The sequence below is a fragment of the Myodes glareolus genome, chromosome 8 (assembly GCF_982192425.1).
Source record: "Myodes glareolus chromosome 8, mMyoGla1.1, whole genome shotgun sequence".
NCBI lineage: Eukaryota > Metazoa > Chordata > Mammalia > Rodentia > Cricetidae > Myodes > Myodes glareolus.
Genome location: NC_142033.1, coordinates 35,161,449 through 35,180,984, shown reverse-complemented (window position 1 = coordinate 35,180,984; position 19,536 = coordinate 35,161,449). Strand labels below are relative to the sequence as shown.

At 42.5% G+C, this 19,536-nt stretch overlaps 1 protein-coding gene across 4 annotated transcripts in view; it reads right to left on the bottom strand.

The window, feature by feature from the left end:
- Window positions 1–19,536, bottom strand: part of Corin (corin, serine peptidase) — a 197,664-nt gene that overhangs the window by 39,576 nt on the left and 138,552 nt on the right. For all 4 annotated transcript variants that reach the window (XM_087908967.1, XM_087908968.1, XM_087908966.1 and 1 more), the window contains 5 exons: window positions 18,989–19,105; window positions 16,332–16,439; window positions 5,495–5,726; window positions 2,801–2,946; window positions 1,971–2,078 (listed from right to left, as the gene is read on the bottom strand). In XM_087908967.1, the coding sequence (XP_087765093.1) occupies window positions 1,971–2,078; window positions 2,801–2,946; window positions 5,495–5,726; window positions 16,332–16,439; window positions 18,989–19,105 (711 nt within the window). The remainder of the gene's footprint in view (window positions 1–1,970; window positions 2,079–2,800; window positions 2,947–5,494; window positions 5,727–16,331; window positions 16,440–18,988; window positions 19,106–19,536) is intronic.

Genomic DNA, 19,536 nt, shown 5'->3' with positions numbered 1-19,536 from the left:
ATTAAAATTTTTATGAAAACTTATTATTTAACTAGAATATCAGTATTTAGGGTCATTTAAGTACTATACTATAGTACTGTGAATTTATCTTTCATAATGCACTTTAGAATTGTAGCTGGAGACTGTTTATTTGTTTCCTGGCTGCTCAGACCCAAATAATCACACAGAAACTATATCAATTACAACACTGCTTGGCCAATAGCCTAGACGTATTCCTAGCTAGCTCTTACATCTTTAATTAACCCATTTCTATTGTTCTGTGTATCAGCCATTGGCTGAAGCAGCTTCTTTGTTAACCAACGGTAATAAAACATATTTACAGCATATGAAGGGGAATCCCACATCATAGAATGAAGAGCATTTATTCTTGGCAAGATTTTGTAATTTTTATTTTATTTATTTTGTTTTCTAGACTCATGTAGCAGCCCAGGCTAGCTTCATACTCATTTTATCATTGAACATGACCTTCAGCTGTCAACCTCTTACCTTCGCCTCCTAAGTGCTGGGATTTCAGGTGTGCAACCCCAAGTGACATAACCCATTATTTTTGTTTGTTTGTTTCTGAGACAGGGTTTACTCTGAGTTTTAGAGCCTGTCTTGGAACCAGCTCTTATAGACCAAGCTGGCCTGGAAATCATAGAGATCCACCTGCCTTTGCCTCCCGAGTACTGCGACTAAAGGCCCATTATTTTTTAAACTAAGTATCTGCCAAATATTTAGTCACCCACTGGAAATTTAGGCACTTCAATAGAATCATATAACCACTTTGAATAATCTAAGATAATTGATCTTATACCATACATTTAAATACTATACCCCCGTAAAGTTCTTAAGTAAAAAATCTAATACATTCTGGATATGCTACTGATGTGACAGTCAGTGAATTTTTACTTTTATTTTTTATAGAAAGCTCACAAACAGGCGAACTATAGTAAGTTCTCAAATTATTAAATATTGCTCCATAGAAAAATTACACTGACCTCTGTACCATCATCCTGACAACTGTAATCTTCCAGAGGATGCGTGTGTCCATATTTATAGTTGCTGATAGTGGTTCAGTTGATTGCTTTTGGCATTTTGTCTTGGCCAGGAGGACAATATTTACTATGAAAATTCATTTTGAGGGGGAAGGCAATATTTCATACTTCAAAGGCCAACTGAATGAAATAATCTCAAAAGATATATTACCTTATGTGCTTCCAATGAATAAAATGTCAATTTTATTTTAGGGTATGACAGACTAAATAATCATAAGCAAGCAAGCCTTTAGATAGCACTTCAATCATTCTGCTCAATGCCAGGCATTGTTTGCTGGAAAACACTGTCTGTGTTCTGATCCCTGGCACATTCTCAGCCGACAAGAGCTACAGTTTTCAGGACAATAAACCGAGAACGGCGGTGTTCAAATAGCCATTGGCATCTTCAGTCTCCCCATGATGACTTTGGGGCTCAATAGAAAAGGTGTCAAGAAGAGCTTTATCCTTTTCAGCAGAAACAAAGAGAGAGGGGCGTGAAAATAAATCTCAATTAAATGTGAACACTGTGGCCTGAACTGTCTTTGTGGATGCAGATGCCCTATTAGCAGCTCAGGAAGGCTATGCCAAGACATCATTATTCTTCCCAGAAATCAAATAACTGAACTGCTTTGCAATTTAATAACAAAAATAGTCCCTCACATTTGTGAACTGTTCTTTTTCTCATATATGTGTGTGTGTGTGTGTATGAATTTATATCATATATTAATATATGATATAATTGCAATTTTAATATAAATTAAAATGTAACTTAGTAGAAAAATCATATCAATTGATAGCGTATGGTCTGTGGATGTCAGAAGTAAACGCAGTAGCATTAGACCAGATGCTACTTCCTAGAACAAGCAAACTGTTTGCATATTCCAACACAGTTCCTTATACTTGACAGTTACTATTGTGAATGAAAAAAAAACCAGTCATCTCTCACACACATACCACAATTCTCCTCGTCGCTGTCGTCATCACAGTCAGCCTGGCCATCGCATCTTCTGGAACCCAGGACGCACCGTCCTGAGCGACACTTGAAGTGACTTGGTGAACATTCTGTCAAAAAGCAGTGCATTGCAAAGACGTCAACTGACATCCGGGTTTCCATTGAGAGTGGGCAAGTACTAAAGATAGAACAGGTCACCAGACAGCTGCAGCTCCCGGAGTTTGCTCGGCTTTCTTCTCTCTGCTCATCTCCTTCAGCCTTGGCCCCATCTCTCCAGAGCAGCACTTGGTGCCCGTGCTTTGCAATAACTAATTACCTTTCTAAATGGACACCTAACAGTGGCCTGAGCCTAAAATCCCTTGTGCAATCCATGATCCCAGCTTCCCAGAGGTTCTAATCTTTCATTTGATGGGCCAATCCTCAAGACTACTTGTCTATTAATAATCCCACACAGCCTTCTCACTTGGAAGAGCCAAGGGTTGGTGTTTCTCATTAGCTGCATGGCTCCTAAAACAAGCAACATTCACAAATAACTGGCACTGTAAGAGGAGTATGGACAAAGTGGGAAACAGCTGGATGACTAAGCTCATCTCTGACCTCATTTTTATTTCCTAAAATTATTTTACATATGCTAGCAATGATAACAGCTAGCAGATAGGTGCCAGAGCCTTCTAGGGCAATAAAGCAGTGTTTAGCATCCCTTACCCTTGAAGCCTAATTGATGACTAAATAGAAAGCAAACAACCAACCCTCCATAATTCAGAGACAGCAAAGACTGGCTGACATGTTCATCCATGTTAGATGCCCTAATGGAATAAACTGGAACATTCACCTTCCACGTCTTCATTGGGCAGGAGGCAAGTTTGATTGTCTGAATTTTCCTCTGGAAATTGTTTGCAATCTGTGTCTTCAGGCCACTGGAGGCCTACGATCCCAAGAACAGACTCACAGCGCTCTTTGGAGTGCTCACACAGGTGTCTACAAAGAGAAAGACAACATGCCAAAAGTCGTATGACACCGCTGGAAATGATTAGAGTGCGTGTAGATTTCAATACTATGTGGAACTGTATGTAAGAGAAGTATGTAGAAACATACCAGCATGCATAGATACATAATCGGCACTTAGAGAACCCAAACAAGCAATATCTCTACAAAGAGGACACACCTGCTTTCACCAAGAGAGACTGAACTTCAGATAGAACAATAAAATTCTCTCCAAGACTATGACTGCCTTCCCTTTGGCTTTCTACTTTACTGTGTTTCAGGCAAACACTCCCCAGCCTTTGGTTCTAAAAAGAAGAATGTCCAACATCACTTCCTATATAGTCTGTCACAATAGACCCTGAGCCTACACAGGAACCTCCAGCTGAGAGTTCCTCTGATGAGTATGGGGGTGGAGGGTCCCTGTGCTATGCTGATTTACCGGGGGCTTTGCCTCTGTTTCCCCTTCTTCAGCTTCCATCAATACTGCTTGCTTAATTGTTCTAAAGATAAAACTCAATTTCTAGTTTAGGTTTGGAATTTTCAACAGTCACGAATAGGAGCCATTCTCATATTCATTTTGAAAAATGGTAAGGTCAGTATTATTTTTGCCCTATCTGTTGGATTAGAGTTCTGCTAGACATACAACAGGTGTGTCAACGCGGCCACAGCCGTCTCTACCACTTCTGGGTTTTACTATACAATGGAAATAATACTAACAGCAACACCGAGAGTTCAAGGACGTTCTTGTCAAAATCTGTGTGGTCCTTGGTGATAGACACTCACAATGATGGTGTAACCTCAGTCAAAGGGAATTGTGAACAAGAGACATAATAACCCTTAAGCTTTTGCCACACTAGGAGGCTCAGTAAGGTTGGTTATCTCAGATGTGCAACTTAAAAATTAAATGTTAAGATTAGTAAACAGACTCAGCAGAAACAGCCATGTGTTAATTCATAAGCTTAGGAACACATTAGTTTGTTATAATAAAATAAGTTTATGCATAAATATCAAAATGCTGGCACTGAAATCAAAAGACATAGCATTAAAGCAAAAAAAAAAAAGAATTAAAATCGCCAAAAGGAATTTATCAACATGTTCACTCAATAATATCTCAGAACCATTTACAACCAGTCATTTTAGGTTATAAACTTAAACCATGAAATTTAATATGGATATACACTTATAGCTATGGTAAAGATGGATTTATTAAGAGAATTTAACATGGATATAAAAAGAAAATCAAACACATCTTGGGATGCCATATTCAAAGCAGGAATTCACTGTCATCATTGACCTTGCTTGGTAAAATCAGAATAATTTTTACAAATAACTTTTCAATATGAAATCAGTAGAAACTCTAAAAATACTTCATTGGGTATGCAATAAAATTTTCAGAATTAGCTTTGTCCAAGAAAACACTAAATTTTCCTCTCTTCATCTTTTTTGATTTGTTCAGCTGCCCTAGTCATTCTGAAATCTTACTGTTTCCTGCCCTGACTCTAGAGATGCCCTACTTCATCATCCACGTGATATACAGCCTTAAATTTATTGTTTTCCCATCTGTCCACTATATTGATATTATTTCTTTCTCTTAACGCTCCCAACATATGGTTTCTGAAGCTACTTCTCACATTCGGGCAAGTATGTCTGCACAGGCACTCTTGACTGTAAGACAACATTGCAGAATGCAGCCACGGTGACCTCTGGGATAGTCATCTCAGATATGCACATTCTCTGACTACAACCTCTCACACGTGACCCAGAATGGGACACAGCTGCCACCAAGCAATTGAGCCCATGTGCTCTCTTAAGAGCTACGTAAGTCACCAGAGAGCTTTCATCCGATTTGTCAGCCTTGGCATTTATTTGACTTCACAGCCCTTTCTTGAACGCTTCGCTGAAACAAAACTCAACAAACAAAATACTTATTCCACCAGCGAAAGGACGTGAGGGCTAAAGAGACAGAGTAGTTTGTCTTAAGAGCACAGAGTAGCTAGGGAAGACTCAAAGCTGATTTGGATCCCATAGCAATAGGACTGTATCGTTCAGACCCAAGGTCCCAGCTCTGTTCTTCAGGTGTCTTCTTTCATTCAGACAAGCAGAAAAATATCAGTGATATACCGCACTGTCCCACCTGGGGATGGCTGTCCTATTCCCCTATGGAGTCACACTGACCTGTAAGCACTAACAGAGGACAGCATCTTAAACACACTGATAAAGAAGACATTCAATCAATCTAAAAAATGAATACAAGACATCCAGACAAAGCAACAGACACAGCCCCTTCCTCCACTCCCTCACACTCTGCTTTGCTTTGCTTTGCTTTGGGGTGCTAGTGATCCAACCCAAGGCCTTATACATTCTACAGGATGCTCTAGCACTGAGCAGCACCCCAACCTTAACTGCCATTCAAAAGAATACTTTATGATCCCCGGAATACAGATAAAAGCCCATGACCTTAGCAATGCTTATTCTGTCTGAACCCAGCTTGGTGTTCTTTTGGTTCTCTCTGAGACAGCGAGTGGCTGGTCCATTGTTTTACCTGCAAGGGGGGATGCGCTGGCCTGTATTCACATCGCACTTGGGAACCAAAATGGTGCAAGCGAAAAACATGAGGTATTTGTAACAGTTGGTCTGAACAAGTGCAGGGAAGAGAGATGACTCCCAGCTGATAGATGCTTCCTTTTGAGTCCTGTGGCCAAGGTAGTTTGGATAGTGTGTATGGTTGTAGGGCAAATTCATGCAGAGTTCCAGAGTGATTGGCTCACATTGACCTAACAAAAACAAAACAAAACAAAACAAAAAACCACAAATCTGAATATTATAAACAATCTCTTTAAGCTTTCCACTCTCAAAGTTTACTTTGCTTGATTTAAATCTCAGGTTCTAAAACTCTGGGTTCTGGTTACATAACCATGCACGTGGGCTGTAAAATAATTGGCAACACTCGAAGGTTTCTGAACATACAACAGCCAAAACTTAGTTCAAAATGAAGCCCATAGTGAAGACAAGGTGTTTCAGACACTTGCAAATGTTGCATTGTGACTTCCCTGCAGTCTTAGTCTGAACACATGCATTCTGCAGGATGCATGGCATCACACCCTGCGACACAACAGCAAACACTGCATGGAACAGCTCGTCTTGGGCCCCAGAACACCGTCTGCTGTGAGTTAGCATGCTTTCACTGGCTATACCAAGTTTTCATCACTTATAGAAACCAACGATTTAATTACAGGAAATAAAGACAATATTTTCCATCTTTCTTCAGCATGGACCAAGTTAGCATAAGTTCAAATTGTACTGTGCTAGAATTTTACTTAATGCTGACTTTCATTTCACGAAAACTTGTCTCATCTTGAGATTAGGATAGCATTTCCCACGGTTTCCGAAAGTCCTAAATACACTTTTCTTGGTTTCTACTATGTATTTATGCAAATGAAAGCTGCATTCTCAGTGTAGAGAATTATACAATTAAGCAAGGACCAACTTTAAAAAGCATTAATAATGTTCTATGTCTTACAGTATCGATTGGCTTTTGTTGTTGTTTTAGGTGTTGGTTGGTTGTTTTGCCGCTCTTTAATTTTGTTTATCTTCTAGTTTAGGTTGCTCTGGAACTCATTATATAGCTCAGATTGGCCCCAGAGCCAAGGCCATCTCTGTGCCTCACTCAGTCTTCTAAGTTCTAGAACTGCAAGTGTGAGCCAAATGCCCAGTTTCAAATCAAATATTCAACAACTACTATTTTTATGTAAAATAGGCCCATCTATCTCATATACGCAAATACGCGTATCAAATAGTACACAAAATTTTTATCTCTAATAAATTGTTTTTTATCTCTAATAAATGGTAAAGCTATGCTTATGCAAAGATTTGCTTTAAAGCAAATTTCTTTATGAATTGTTATGGCTAAATGTTTAGTTTGCATTCCTATTTTCTCTACCTCTATACCTGAAGTCAGAATTAAAACAGAAAGTGGTTGTAAGGGGGAAAGTTTAAGAAGCCCAGAGATGGAGAAGCAAAAACTAGATACAAGTAACACACAGCATCTGTCCATGGACATCAAAACCAGGGACCCTGCTCCAGAAGACGCATGACAGGCTGTATTCATGTCTGCGCATGACACGCCAGCACACGGCCAGCACACGGCCAGCACACACGCTTTAGAACGCCCTTTGCCGTTCTTCAAGTTGACTCAGCTCTATCTGATAATGACTCTTTCATTGTTATTTTGTTCAGTTCTTTTTTTTTATTTCTTGCTGATTTAGTCATTGTTTCTAAAACCGCATAGGCCCCAGTATCTTCACAGACTTTTTTAAAAAAAAAAAAAATCAATGAGTTTAATTAAATGGGCAATTAGACAGATTTCTGAGTTTATACTTTCTTATTGACCAGTGGAGTTAAGATTAAGGCTACAATATGCTAGCCTAAGACAACGCTGTGATCTGTTGAATGCTTCTTGCTGAGGATAAAATGCAAACATGTTAGCTTGGCGTCTAAGGCTACTTTGACTTCAGCCGAACTTTCTTCAATTACAGCCTAACTTTCCTGCCACAACTATGGCTTCAGCAGATCTTTGCTGTGGTTGGTTCGATGCCCCCTGCAACCCCAATATTTCCAGAAGGATATGTTCTCGTGTAGCCTGTAGGTTCCTCTCTTCCTACATCTTGTCCTGATATCATTCACCCAAATGGGCCATGCTCCCAGATGTCATGCCCTTCTAGAACTTGCTGCTAGGCATAGTCCTTCTCTGTCTTCCTCAGTAATTCATCCCTTCTCAGCCACGTAATACCACTTCCGGGAGACTTTCTTGACTCCCGGCTCTACCTCTTCCTGAAGAGCGTGAGGGTCCTGATATTCTAGGCATGTTGGGCTCATGTTCGTTACACCCTGCTGTATTACTCCTTAACCTCCTTGCCTCCCCCACATCAGTCTCAGAGTTTAAAGAAATGACATTTAGCCCTTGACATCAGAGAACAGAGGAAGGAAAAAAGGGGAAATGTGTCAGGGGCTGTTTTAGGCACTGAAAAAGAAAAAGCAATGCCCCTGCCATTTTTGTACTTCACGGTCTTGGCAGAAAAGAACACTCATGTGCTGGCTGCAGAACACGTGAACAGGCTAGGATAAAGGTCATCATGGACTATGTTTCCCTCACCCCCAAATTCATAGGCATAACCCCAATGGTACAGCATTCAGAGGAGGGGCTTTGGAAGGCAATTGGACTTAGATTCAGTATAAATAGCAGGAGAAAAGCTCATTGCAGACTCAGCATTCTTAAAGCTGGTGGTCTTGTTTCTGCCACCACGTAAGGGCACAGCAAGACGGTAGGACTTGGCAAGCCACGAAGTGAGCAAGCCCTCCCTGGAGAGCAGATCTGCCAGGACTTTGATTGTGGACTTCAGCTTTTTGATCTCGGAGGCACACATGATTGATGTGTATGCCTCCCAGCCTATGGCACTCTGTGACGGCAGCCTGAATTAGCTGGCATTGTGACACTGATCCGAATGTTAGGGGTCCAGTGGGAGAGCACAAAGAGCGATTCAAGTCTTTGAGAATAGATGGGTTGGACAGGTTTGAGGGAAGACAGTAGAGGCTCTCTGTCCCCGTGGTGATTCCAGCAGCTTATGCCATTGAGCCTGAGTTAATTAGACACGTGTTATAAAATTGTTATAAAATCAAATTCCATGCCTTATTCTGAGTAATCAATTCCTGTCATACTTCCTTGCCTGAAAAGGGGTACGATACAAATAAATGAGTAACAAGAACTGTCTCAAGAGTACTAATTAATCCAGAGACTGAGAGGTTTGAGTATATAATATTCATAAGGGGCTGACTAGATTAAAGGTGTCATGGGCAAGATGTGCTAGGACACTCTGTCTCCTGGGGAAGCCAGGACAGCAGGAAACTGGCCTTGTATTGGGGACAAATATAAGGTGGGAAGACAAGAAGGCAGGGGAGGTAAAGGTCTGGTCCTTGATGTCTCCTCTATTTACGAAGGAAGGGGGTCCAGGACCCACTGTCTATATTCTCTCACAGCCATAAGATTAAATCCTCACCCCAGTGTGATGATATTGGGAGGCATGGCCCTTGTGAGGTGACAAGGTCATGAGCACCGTGTGTTTGAAAACTAGATCAGTGCCCAACACCTAGGATCTCGGAGAAATCTCCCACTCCTTCTAGCAATAGGAGATACAAGGGGAAATTGGCCTTCTGTGGTTGAGAAAGTTCCATGTCTGAGCTATGCCGGCACCCTGACCTCAAGCTTCCAGACCCCAGGTCTGTGAGATAGAAATGTCTGCTGTTTAAGTAGCTTCATCTACAATCAATGACTCTGTCTGCTCAGAGCAAAACAAACAGAACTCTCAAATATCATGTTTAGATTCTTCACATATTTTCTCTTTAGCAATAACAAAAAATGCACGAGCATCTCATTCTCCACCATTCCTCTGTCTCCCTGCCTCTCTCCGAGTTTTTAGAGGACCTTAAAGCCCCTCCCATCCCCTTCCCTGCTCACATCCTTGTGCTCAGGTGTTTACAGAGGTTTGTGTTTGTCTTTACCAGTGAAGAATCATACCCATCCTGTCACTCTCCCTGTTGCTGTATCACAGGCTTCACTGTTTACCACAAACATCTTCAATTCCAGTGATGTTGGCCTCTTTTTCTCCTTCCCTTAATACACTTATAATTTTACAGAATGGCATTATTCACACAGATATCTGAGGCATCCTTTCTTTCTCTCTCTCTCTACCACCCCACCAAGGTTTACCCTTTTATCAGTGTACTTCAATTAGGTGGTGAATAGATAATATCAAATCTCATGGATAGTTTCTCTCTGTTTTGGCAAATGGGGAGTGCATCTCTTCTGTTTTGTCAAAACGTAACTTTCAGCATTTTGCAGCCAAGGATGACAAAAAGATTACATGATAAGCAGGCACTATGCTGGAGATCTTTATTGAGTGAGGTAAGGATTGGACCTTATGTTTTGCTCCCTTAAAAGGCATTCTTTACAGATTGCTGAGCAAATTAGACTCTTGGATACTCATTAGCTTTGATCAGTAAACGTTTATAGTTCAAGCATAAGCATCGCGCCTAATTTGAAACAGTCGCTAGAGGGCGACCACGTCACAAATGTGGGATGCTTAGCACTGGGCCCGTCCTGCGCCTAGGTTCTCTCTTAAGTTCTCTGCTCACCAGGTCCTGACTGCACATACGGTTTAATAAATACCCACTTTTAAAAAGCCTGGTGTGCTGTCTGTGATATTTCAAAATCTACAACAAGAGCTGTCAAATCCCACATGAAGAAGGGGTTGTGAATTACATGGCTGCAGAGCTGCGAGGTTACTGGAAACTGGGTCCTAAGTGATGAGCATTTGCAGGAAAAGAAGACACGGCCAACATCTCGTCACACTGGTCAGCATCCTCTGCTGCAAACTCTCAATCCGTGTTCATCACTTTGTTTATAACAGTCTGTGGGCTGTTAGAAAGTAAATTCCCTTGTGACCACAGTAAAGGAGATTTGGCAAAACCTCACACACATACACACACACACACACACACACACACACACACACACACACACAAACGCCCTCTAGATCCTGTCTTATTTCAGCCTTCTCCTTTCTTCCCAAAGGAAAGCCGTATCTCAGAGCTGTCACTGTCTGGCTTTTCTTGACTGTCATATTCCACTTCAAGCTTCCCTGGTTTTTAAGAGGCTGTCTTTTTAGTATCTGAAATTTTTTGGTTTCCCTCTCCATCGTTTGTTTTTCTTTACAGTTCACCGTTGAAAAACCCCGACATTTGCCCTGCAGAGTACACACAGTTTGGGTTTGCTGCTCGCACACAGCTAAAGAAGATTCGCCCTGCCTGCCTGCCTGACTTCCTGAACTTCAGTGAGATCCAGGAGTTGCCTGGGTTTTGTGTGTTTGCCAGGATGGTAAACAGCTGCTGTGTTTTCGCCTCAGCCGCCACGTGGTTTCTGCCCCGCCCCCCATTGTGATGTCAGCAGCTGTAGCTCTCCCTGCCTCGATTCATTAACTCACTGTGTCACCGGGGAATAATGTGTCAATTAATCATCTACTTCTCACTCGGAAGGCGGGACCCTTGTAGAAAGACACCTTTCCTCCTAACTGTTTGCTACCAAGAACTGAAGTCTTTAACCATTTTGATGTCTTGCCCTTGATCACAGCCCCATGCTATTTGTTTCTTTTGATTGGAGTTTGCAAAGATCCGGCAACAGATTATAGATGAGGAGGAAGTTGTCTAGAGCAAAGCTATTCACTCCTTCCTCTTCCTCAATGTGCAATAAGAGCACTAGAAAGAGGAGGAAGTGAATAGGTGAATGGCCATAATGAAGTAATGGGAATTAGAACACCAGGAACCCGGGCAAATACCCGGGGACACGACAGCCACACTAGGCTTCATGGGGTCTTGATGAATGTGGGTACAAAGAGGACAAGACAACCACAGGAATGATTATTTCCACCTGGGGCCTCCCTCCGCCTGGGTTATATCCTATGAGGGGAAAGTGATAGATTGGTTCCCCTGTGCCATAAAAACATCATGTTTACTCCTACCCCCAATGCCAGGCTACGTCTTCAATTTGCTCTGTGCAAGGCATGGAGACAGATGTCAGAATGCCAGGCAGGCATGGACAGAACAGCCCAGGTTGTTCAAAGCTATTCCTGATGCTTTGAGCCTTTCACTACAGTGTCTTAGCCCAAAGATGTAAACTTGAGGATTTTGTTTGTAATGATAGGCATTTGTGGTAATGGAAAGTAAGCCACAGGCTTTCTCTAGTGCAGTGGTTCCCAAGGTGGGTTGCAATCCCTTTGAGTGTCAAATGAGACCATTGGAAAACATAGATATTTACATTATTATTCATAACAGTAGCAAAATTATAGTTATGAAGTAGCAAAATAATAATTTTATGGTTGGATGTGACAGGCTTTCTTGGACCACCAACCCCCAAATTATGACATGGAGACTGATTATTAATTATCTTAGGTTTGTTTCTAGCTAACTTTTAAAAAAAACTTAAGTTAACCCATTTCTACTAATCTATATGCTGTCTTGAAGCTCATTTATCTTGTCTACATACTATCTGTCCTGCTTTCCTTCTTCCTCCATGTCTAGCTGGCTGGCCTCTAGCTGGCTGGACCCTGGCAGGCTGCTCCCCCATCTCCCCGCACCCTGCCGACTGGCTAGCTCCCCTTTTCTCTCTCCCTGCCAGTCCCACCTATCCCTCCTCTGCCTAGCTATTGGCTGTTCAGCTTTTTATTAAAACAAGCAGGTGCCTTAGGCAGGCAAGGTGAACCAGCAACATGTCTTTACATCGCTATACGAATGTAACATAAAAAAAGTAACACATCTTTACATAGTTAAACAAATATTCTATTTTGCAACAGTTGAGGGTCATCACATTAGGAGCTATATTAAAGGGTTGCAGTATTAGGAAGGCGGAGAACCACTGCTCTAGTGAACAATAAATGTACAGAGAAATATGAAAACCTTCCACACCCAGAGTCAGAGAGGCACAAATCCATGTACCAAGTCACAAACTGGCCACTAGCGCAGTCATTATCTACCTTGGCTTCAATCAGGAATCACCAAGGGCATCTAAAAGATCCTGAGAACTGAGTCCCATCCAGTGCATCTTGAAAGACCACTGAAAAGCTGCGTAACTTTTATGAGATGGCAGGAACTAGTGTCTTCAGAGACTAGAATCCAAGAAAGTTTGGTGAAGTGCTGGCTCTGCCAGACGAATATCAAATTTCTTCATTCAATGTCAAGAACATAAAACCAAACAGGACTGTTTCACATGCTAAGTAATCAGCTCTGGTATATATTTCATCATCTATGTGTCTACTCATTCATTTTCCCTCTGTACGCTAGGGTATAATTTTACACGGAAGAAGAGAAAGAAGTGCAGTGACACATGCCTTTAATCCTAGAGCTCGGGATGCAAAGGCTAGCAGATCTCTGTGAGTTCAAGGCCACCCAGGTCTACATAAAGAGTTCTAGGCTAGATGGAGATACATAGTGAGACCCTGTCACAAAAGAAAGAAATAGAGAAAGAAAGAGAGAGGGAGGGAGGGAGGAAAGAAGGACAGATGGGAGGGAGGGAGGAGAGAAAGAAAGAAAGAAAGAAAGAAAGAAAGAAAGAAAGAAAGAAAGAAAGAAAGAAAGAAAGGAAGGAAGGAAGGAAGAAAGGAAGAGAGGGTGGGAGGGAGGAGAGAGAGAAAGAAAGAAAGAAAGAAAGAAAGAAAGGAAGGAAGGAAGGAAGGAAGGAAGGGATAGAGGAAAGAAGGAAGGAAGGAAAGAAGGAAGGAAGGAAGGAAGGAATGAAGGAAAGAAGGGGGAGGAAGGAAGAAAAGAAAGAAAAAGAAAGACATATGGAGGGAGGGAGGGAGGTAAAGGAGAAGGAAAGAGGAGGAAGGAATGAGCAGCTTTACTTCAAATAACTCTGTAACGATCCATTATTCCCTGTTATCTCTTTGTAAGCTTCAATTGGAAGAAACAAACATCAGGGGGTGGGTGGGGGTGAAGAAACTAAACACCATTGATGCTGATGTTGGTGATGACTGTTAAATATCACGTTTCCTTGTCAATGAGCAGATTTACAAGAGGATACGCTACTTATGCATCTGTACAGAGAAGCAAGCGCACATATACAATCCACCCAGGGACTCCTTGGGAGATAGCTGGAAGTTAGGTACCGATATCACTGTCAGTAAATGGAAGGACCAATGCCTGACCAAATGTCCAACACTCAGAAGAAGCTGTCTTCCGGTGTTTCCTGGGCATGGAAAGGAGTGAGCAGAGATATGCATGGAGGATGTAGGAGCTAGGGAGATGCTAGGGAAAATGTATGTTGAAATAACATGAAAAGAATGTGGTAAATGTGAGTCGGGAGACTACAGGGTGTTCTCCGTGCTGGAAGTTACCTCCAGTAAGCTAGAGACATGATTTCTGCCTTCTCCCTTAAAGAGGACAGAGCCCCTGTGTACCTGGAATGTTGTATACTCACTGCAAGTTCTGCTTAATGTACAAGCCAGAGCTGGCAGCTTGCCCTTCCTGGGATTGTTTTTTTGTAAGATGACACTGTATTCTAAATTTTTAGAATTTGAGGAAAGATTGAGATTTTTAAAATTAATTTATATTTAATATGTATGAGTGTTCTGCCTGTCTGTATCTCTGTGCACAGTGTGCATGCATTGACCACGGAGGCCAGAAACAGCTGCTGAATCCCCAGAAACTCAGGTTATAGGTATTTATGAGCCCCTGTGTGGGTAGTGGGAATCAAGCCCGAGTCTTCTGGAAGAAGAGCAGCCAGTGGTTTTAACCACTCAGTTATATGGTTAGCCCCTACGTTTTCAGATCTTGAATTGTTTCAAATGGAGAGAAAATAGGATTTTCAGTTTCCCGTCTCCCTGTCCACGGCACAGGCTAACATTGTCCTACCTATAGTTTTTAGTCTCACAGTGTCATTCCATGTCAAACAACACTGACAACTTTAATGCTGAGCACATGGCTTTGACATGACTGTCACGCTTCAAAATTATTCATCCAAAATTGAAAGTGAAATAAAATAAATCACTCTTCTAAAAAAGATCCAGACATGATTGTGACTACGCAAAGCAAAATGATGGAATCAGTGAACCCAGAACATACTCACAAATGTATTGAAATGTGAATATATAGTTTGGATATCGCTGATTGAGAAAGTGGCCAGTGCATCTTTTTTTTTAATTTTTCTTACTAAAAATTATTTTGAGGACAATGTCTCATATATACCAGGTATATACCAAGCAGCTAAGGATGACTTTGAACTTCTAATATTATTGTCACGGCGTAGTAAGTGCTGGTATTGTGGACATGAAAGAACATGAGGGCTAAAGGTTGAAGTCAGGGTTTCATGCATCATAGGCAAGCACTCTTCAGCCTGATGTGTGTCCCTTGCCCCTGCTGATGTTAGTGACAGGCTAACATCGACTGTCCTTTCCTATGCTATTATAACGTGTCTGTGCCGAAATCAAGTCGTCTAATCCCACTGTGAGGTATTAAGAGTGAAGAGTCTTAATCAGACCACCACACTTAGAAGGGGCACATACAGGAGGTGACAAAAGCATCAGGGTTGAGCCCACGACTGAGCACTGAGGGGCTGCGCTAAGAGAGGGGATATCTCTTTTCTGTCTCTATGGGATACCTATGGTACTCTGACTTTCTTGCAGTGGGAAGAACATGGCCATATGGGGCTCCCTCAAACTTGAGCCCGAACTATGAACAAAGTAAACCTTTCTTTGCTGGTTAATTGTGTAGTCTGCGGTATTATGTCATTAGCAATGGAAAGATGGATTAATATAACACATTAGAGAAATGGTCCGCTCATGTGAGAACTACAGAGAGATGGGGGCTTTGCTATCAGCCATGGTTTCTGAGCATCCATGAGCACTGATATTCTGGGCTATCCCAGTCGGGGGTATAATTCACCTCAAGTGTTACAAGGTTACTAGAAGTCCATTGCCTCTTCAGTCTTCTGGCCTTGAAGCTTCTGGTGGCCTTCATGGAGAGGGTATATGATATGAAGTAACTCTCTTTTGATATCTGCAAGGGAACTGGCCTGTTTCTAAGTTTTGAACGTCAAGCTGAAGATGGAGCAAACAATTAATGACCCCACATCAAAGAGGTGAGTGCGATCTCGTAGCTGAGTTCTGGAGGCAGAAATCATTTCTAAAAACCTGGAAATTTTCTAATTCAATTAAAATTTCCCACGGGAGTTTGATAATCTTCACTCTTGCCCATCCAATCTTCCCTCGGCTAATCTCTACTGAAAATCAACGGAGAGAAAGCCACCTGCTCTCACCATTGGAGCCACTGCGCCGGCCCCGAAACAAATGCACACGATGATTCCCAGACCGTGATAGCTCACCAGTGTCTTTCATACAGGGGGAACGCATCTACTGAAAGAATAGACTGACCAAATTTCACGAGACCGTTTCACTGAGTCTCCTCTCTGCCTCTTGGATGGAATCTCCAGTTTGGAAGCTGTGCTTTAAAAAGAAGAAAGATAACATCTGCCCACAGATGGAGCCATGAAAATAATTTATAGGAGCTGATGTTGAGCTGAAAGTGGTGGTAATGACATTAGGCAATGTGGATTGATGGCCCATCCACGACCACACATTTGTTTCTTATTTAGTTAATCAAGACCATTTTGGTTCTTTTCTGCTACCACATGCAACCTTTAGACAAAAGAAAAAGCCAATATATATGCATATATTTTTGGAGCGATTCCAAACTTCAGTAGTTTATAACGATGAGGTATGAAGAGGCTGCACATACTGTCTGTCACAAAGATTGTCCGTGTCAGCCGCTGTACTTACTACAGTTCCTCAGGCCGCCGTCCGAGTCACACGGAGAGCTACCAGCACATGTGTCGAGGCAAGAACTGTCGAGGCATCCCCCGTCTCCTTCTGGACATGGCGTCTGACCTGTGGAAGGGGAAAAGACCGGTAGCTTTCAGCACCTGCCAAACCTTTCAATCCTGAAAGACTAAGAATGTCTCCTGGAGCCACAGAGTGACACAGCTTTAATTTCCTTCCAGTCTAGCCCCAGATATTGAACACATGTGGAAGAGGTGTGTTCTGGGCTCACCATCCCGTCAACTAAATACAGCCCAGTACCCGAAAGAATTCCGTACAAATGAACAGAAAAGGGGCAAACCGCACTAAAGAAAACAACAGATGGCTGTTTGTAGTGAGAAAAAGCGTAGCTGTCTTTACAACGGTGCCCATACAACGGTGCCCATACAATGGTGCCCATACAACGGTGTCCATTAAAAGCGAGGGCCAAAAGGTAGCCCAGAGATATTGGCATGCTGGGTCATAAATGACATCTCAAACACTCATTTGCCCCCAACTCTCCAGATTAAGGAAAACACTTTCCCTGGTAATCACCAGGGCATCAAAATGAATGCCCCATTCCAAGGATCCGTGAGCATGGTGCAAGTCTTTCATAGCTGCTACCCATAATTTTTGTATCCTTGCACATGATCAACAGCCAAGCTCTGAGGACCTAAGATCAGGGCTTCTTCTTCCCAAATGAATGGGGGCAGGGCGGCGGCAGCCTCCACCCTGATGGCTTTTCCTTAAGGTGTGTGGAGAGAAAACTGTTTTTGCCATTGATTTCCCGGTCATTGGTGGCTTAAGTGGATACAGAAATAAATTGCTACCCATTCTCTTTCCATCTCTCCCCGGTTATTATGGTCAATTACTTTCAGACACGCCATCTGGAATCCAGAATATCTTGTAAGGCACTCTAAGCAGCCATATATGTACATATGCAATCATGCTTATCCATATTTCTAAGGCATTGTGTATTATACTGGAATTCTTCCTCCAGTCCTACTAGAGTGAAATGTTATATACTGCCACCTTGCAGAAATGGTGTCACTCTTGTCATTTAAAGCTATCAGATCAGGGGCAATTTTTTTTTCCCTCAAGGCAACTTTAAACATTTTTTTATAAGTGTAAGCTCTTTGTGACATTTTAGGACATCATGCAGTCAACAGTTCAGCGAATATTAAGTGTCTGCTTTGCAGCAAGCCTATGCAACAAACCAGAAACTGAACACTGGAAGACAAAAGCATATGGCTTCCTCTGTGAATCTCAAAGTCTAGCATGGATGGTGTAGTGAGCTCCACCTCACCGGGCTGCAAAAACACAGCTTTACCAGAGGTGTTTATCAAGAAAGTTGAAGCAGACTACCTCAGGAGGGCAAAGCTGCCTAAAGAAGTGGGGGAAGTTGTCCTGAGAAGCGAAGGTCTTTCTGAGCAGGAACACAACAGAAAAGAAGCCTGGAGCAAAACTCTCAACATGGTCTTCACTCTGCAGCCTAAACACACCTTCCACTTCCTATTTCAAGACCACTGGTAGGGTAGTGCTGTGGGCCTGCCGAGCTCATGGGAGCTCCTCGCTTCCTCAAGAGCGCCTCTCATTCTTCAGCTTGACACTCTAGTACATCTCCACCATACCCTTTTTTCTGGGGGCTCTCTGTCAAGCCTGCAGAAGCCCAGCACCCTGAATTCCTTGCCACCTGTCCTACACAATTGGACATCAACCGTGAGCCTCCCCATCTCGTGAGACTGTGAGCTCCGTCGGCTGTTTGGTTAGACTGAGTTCCCATATGAGCCCTGTGAAAACATGCCGTATTTGTTCAGCTCTCACCAGGCGTTTGCCCCACATAGGACTTATCATCATCTGAGATGATAGAGAAACTGTGACCTAGAAAAGTGGAGCGACTCCCCTAAAGCCACCCAGGCAGCAAGCAGTCGCACGAGGCATGAAGCTCAGCACAGGGTGCAGTGGCCATGCTGATGCCCCCGTGCAATGTTGGTTGTTAATACCATACAAGACAATATGGGGGGCGTTATTAAGTTTGGGAATAGTCTGTCAATCACATGCTGGGAGGTTTCCAGACAAACCGGGTCTTAAAATAATCAGTATGGAACTTGCTTTATATATATATATATATATATATATATGTGTGTGTGTGTGTGTGTGTGTGTGTGTGTGTGTGTGTGTGTGTGTATAATCACATTTAAAACCCAACATGTTTAATTTCCATCATGCCTGGATATTATGTTCTTTTTTAAAAAGTATATTTAAGCCTGTTGCTTGGCAATGTGAAACATTAAACTGAGTCTCCGAACATGGCCAAATTAGGATGCAGTTACACTTAATTTCACGAGCCAGTTCCTTCTTTTGGGGATCTAATCACGTTTAATTGCATGCTACACACTGAAGTTTTCTCTTTACTAGGCTTTCCCTAGAAGACTCAACAGAATCTGAGCGTGTGGCTTCCTCTCTAGCCTTAGGGAAGAGTTTCCAGCCTGTGCCGCTTAAGTATTCCATATTCACCAAGAGAAAGGGGTGACCAGGAAATCTGGAATCATCTGTAAGGAAATCCTGTTCATTCCCCCATAGAAAGAGCCACCAAAACAGGACGCTCTGGGGGCTGGGGACACTGGGGACACACTCACGGTCAACGCAGCTCTCCTCATCACTCCCGTCCTGACAGTCTTCGTCTCCGTCACACCGGAAGCTGCTAGGGATGCACTGCCCACTTCTGCATTCCACCAGGCCCTGGCTGTGGCAAGCTAGGGGAGGCGAAAGAACCATCACTTTGCTTACTGATGCCCCTTACTGACCATACAAATGACAGCCACCTACCAGGTATCACCGACAAATCCTGTGCAAGCATAAGGGGGTGTGGTGCTACTTGTTTTTCTATTTCCGAGAGTTTCTGGAAGGTTTTCTTTCCTTCTGAACTCTCTCTCCATTATAAAAGAGCACTTATTAAGAACTGAGTGCTTTTCAATGATACAGTCAATGATTGAAAAAACACTTGCAGTTAATAAGGGGTGTACTTTGTGACAAAAACCGTAGTAGGCTTGTCTTACATATTAAGGTCAGATCCCTATGAAACAGATGTCATAGCATTGTTTTACAGATGGGGGAACTGAAGTTGAGAGAACACCTCGCTCAGTTCTAAGTCACGAGGCTGCCGGGAGGCAGGGAAAGACTATGA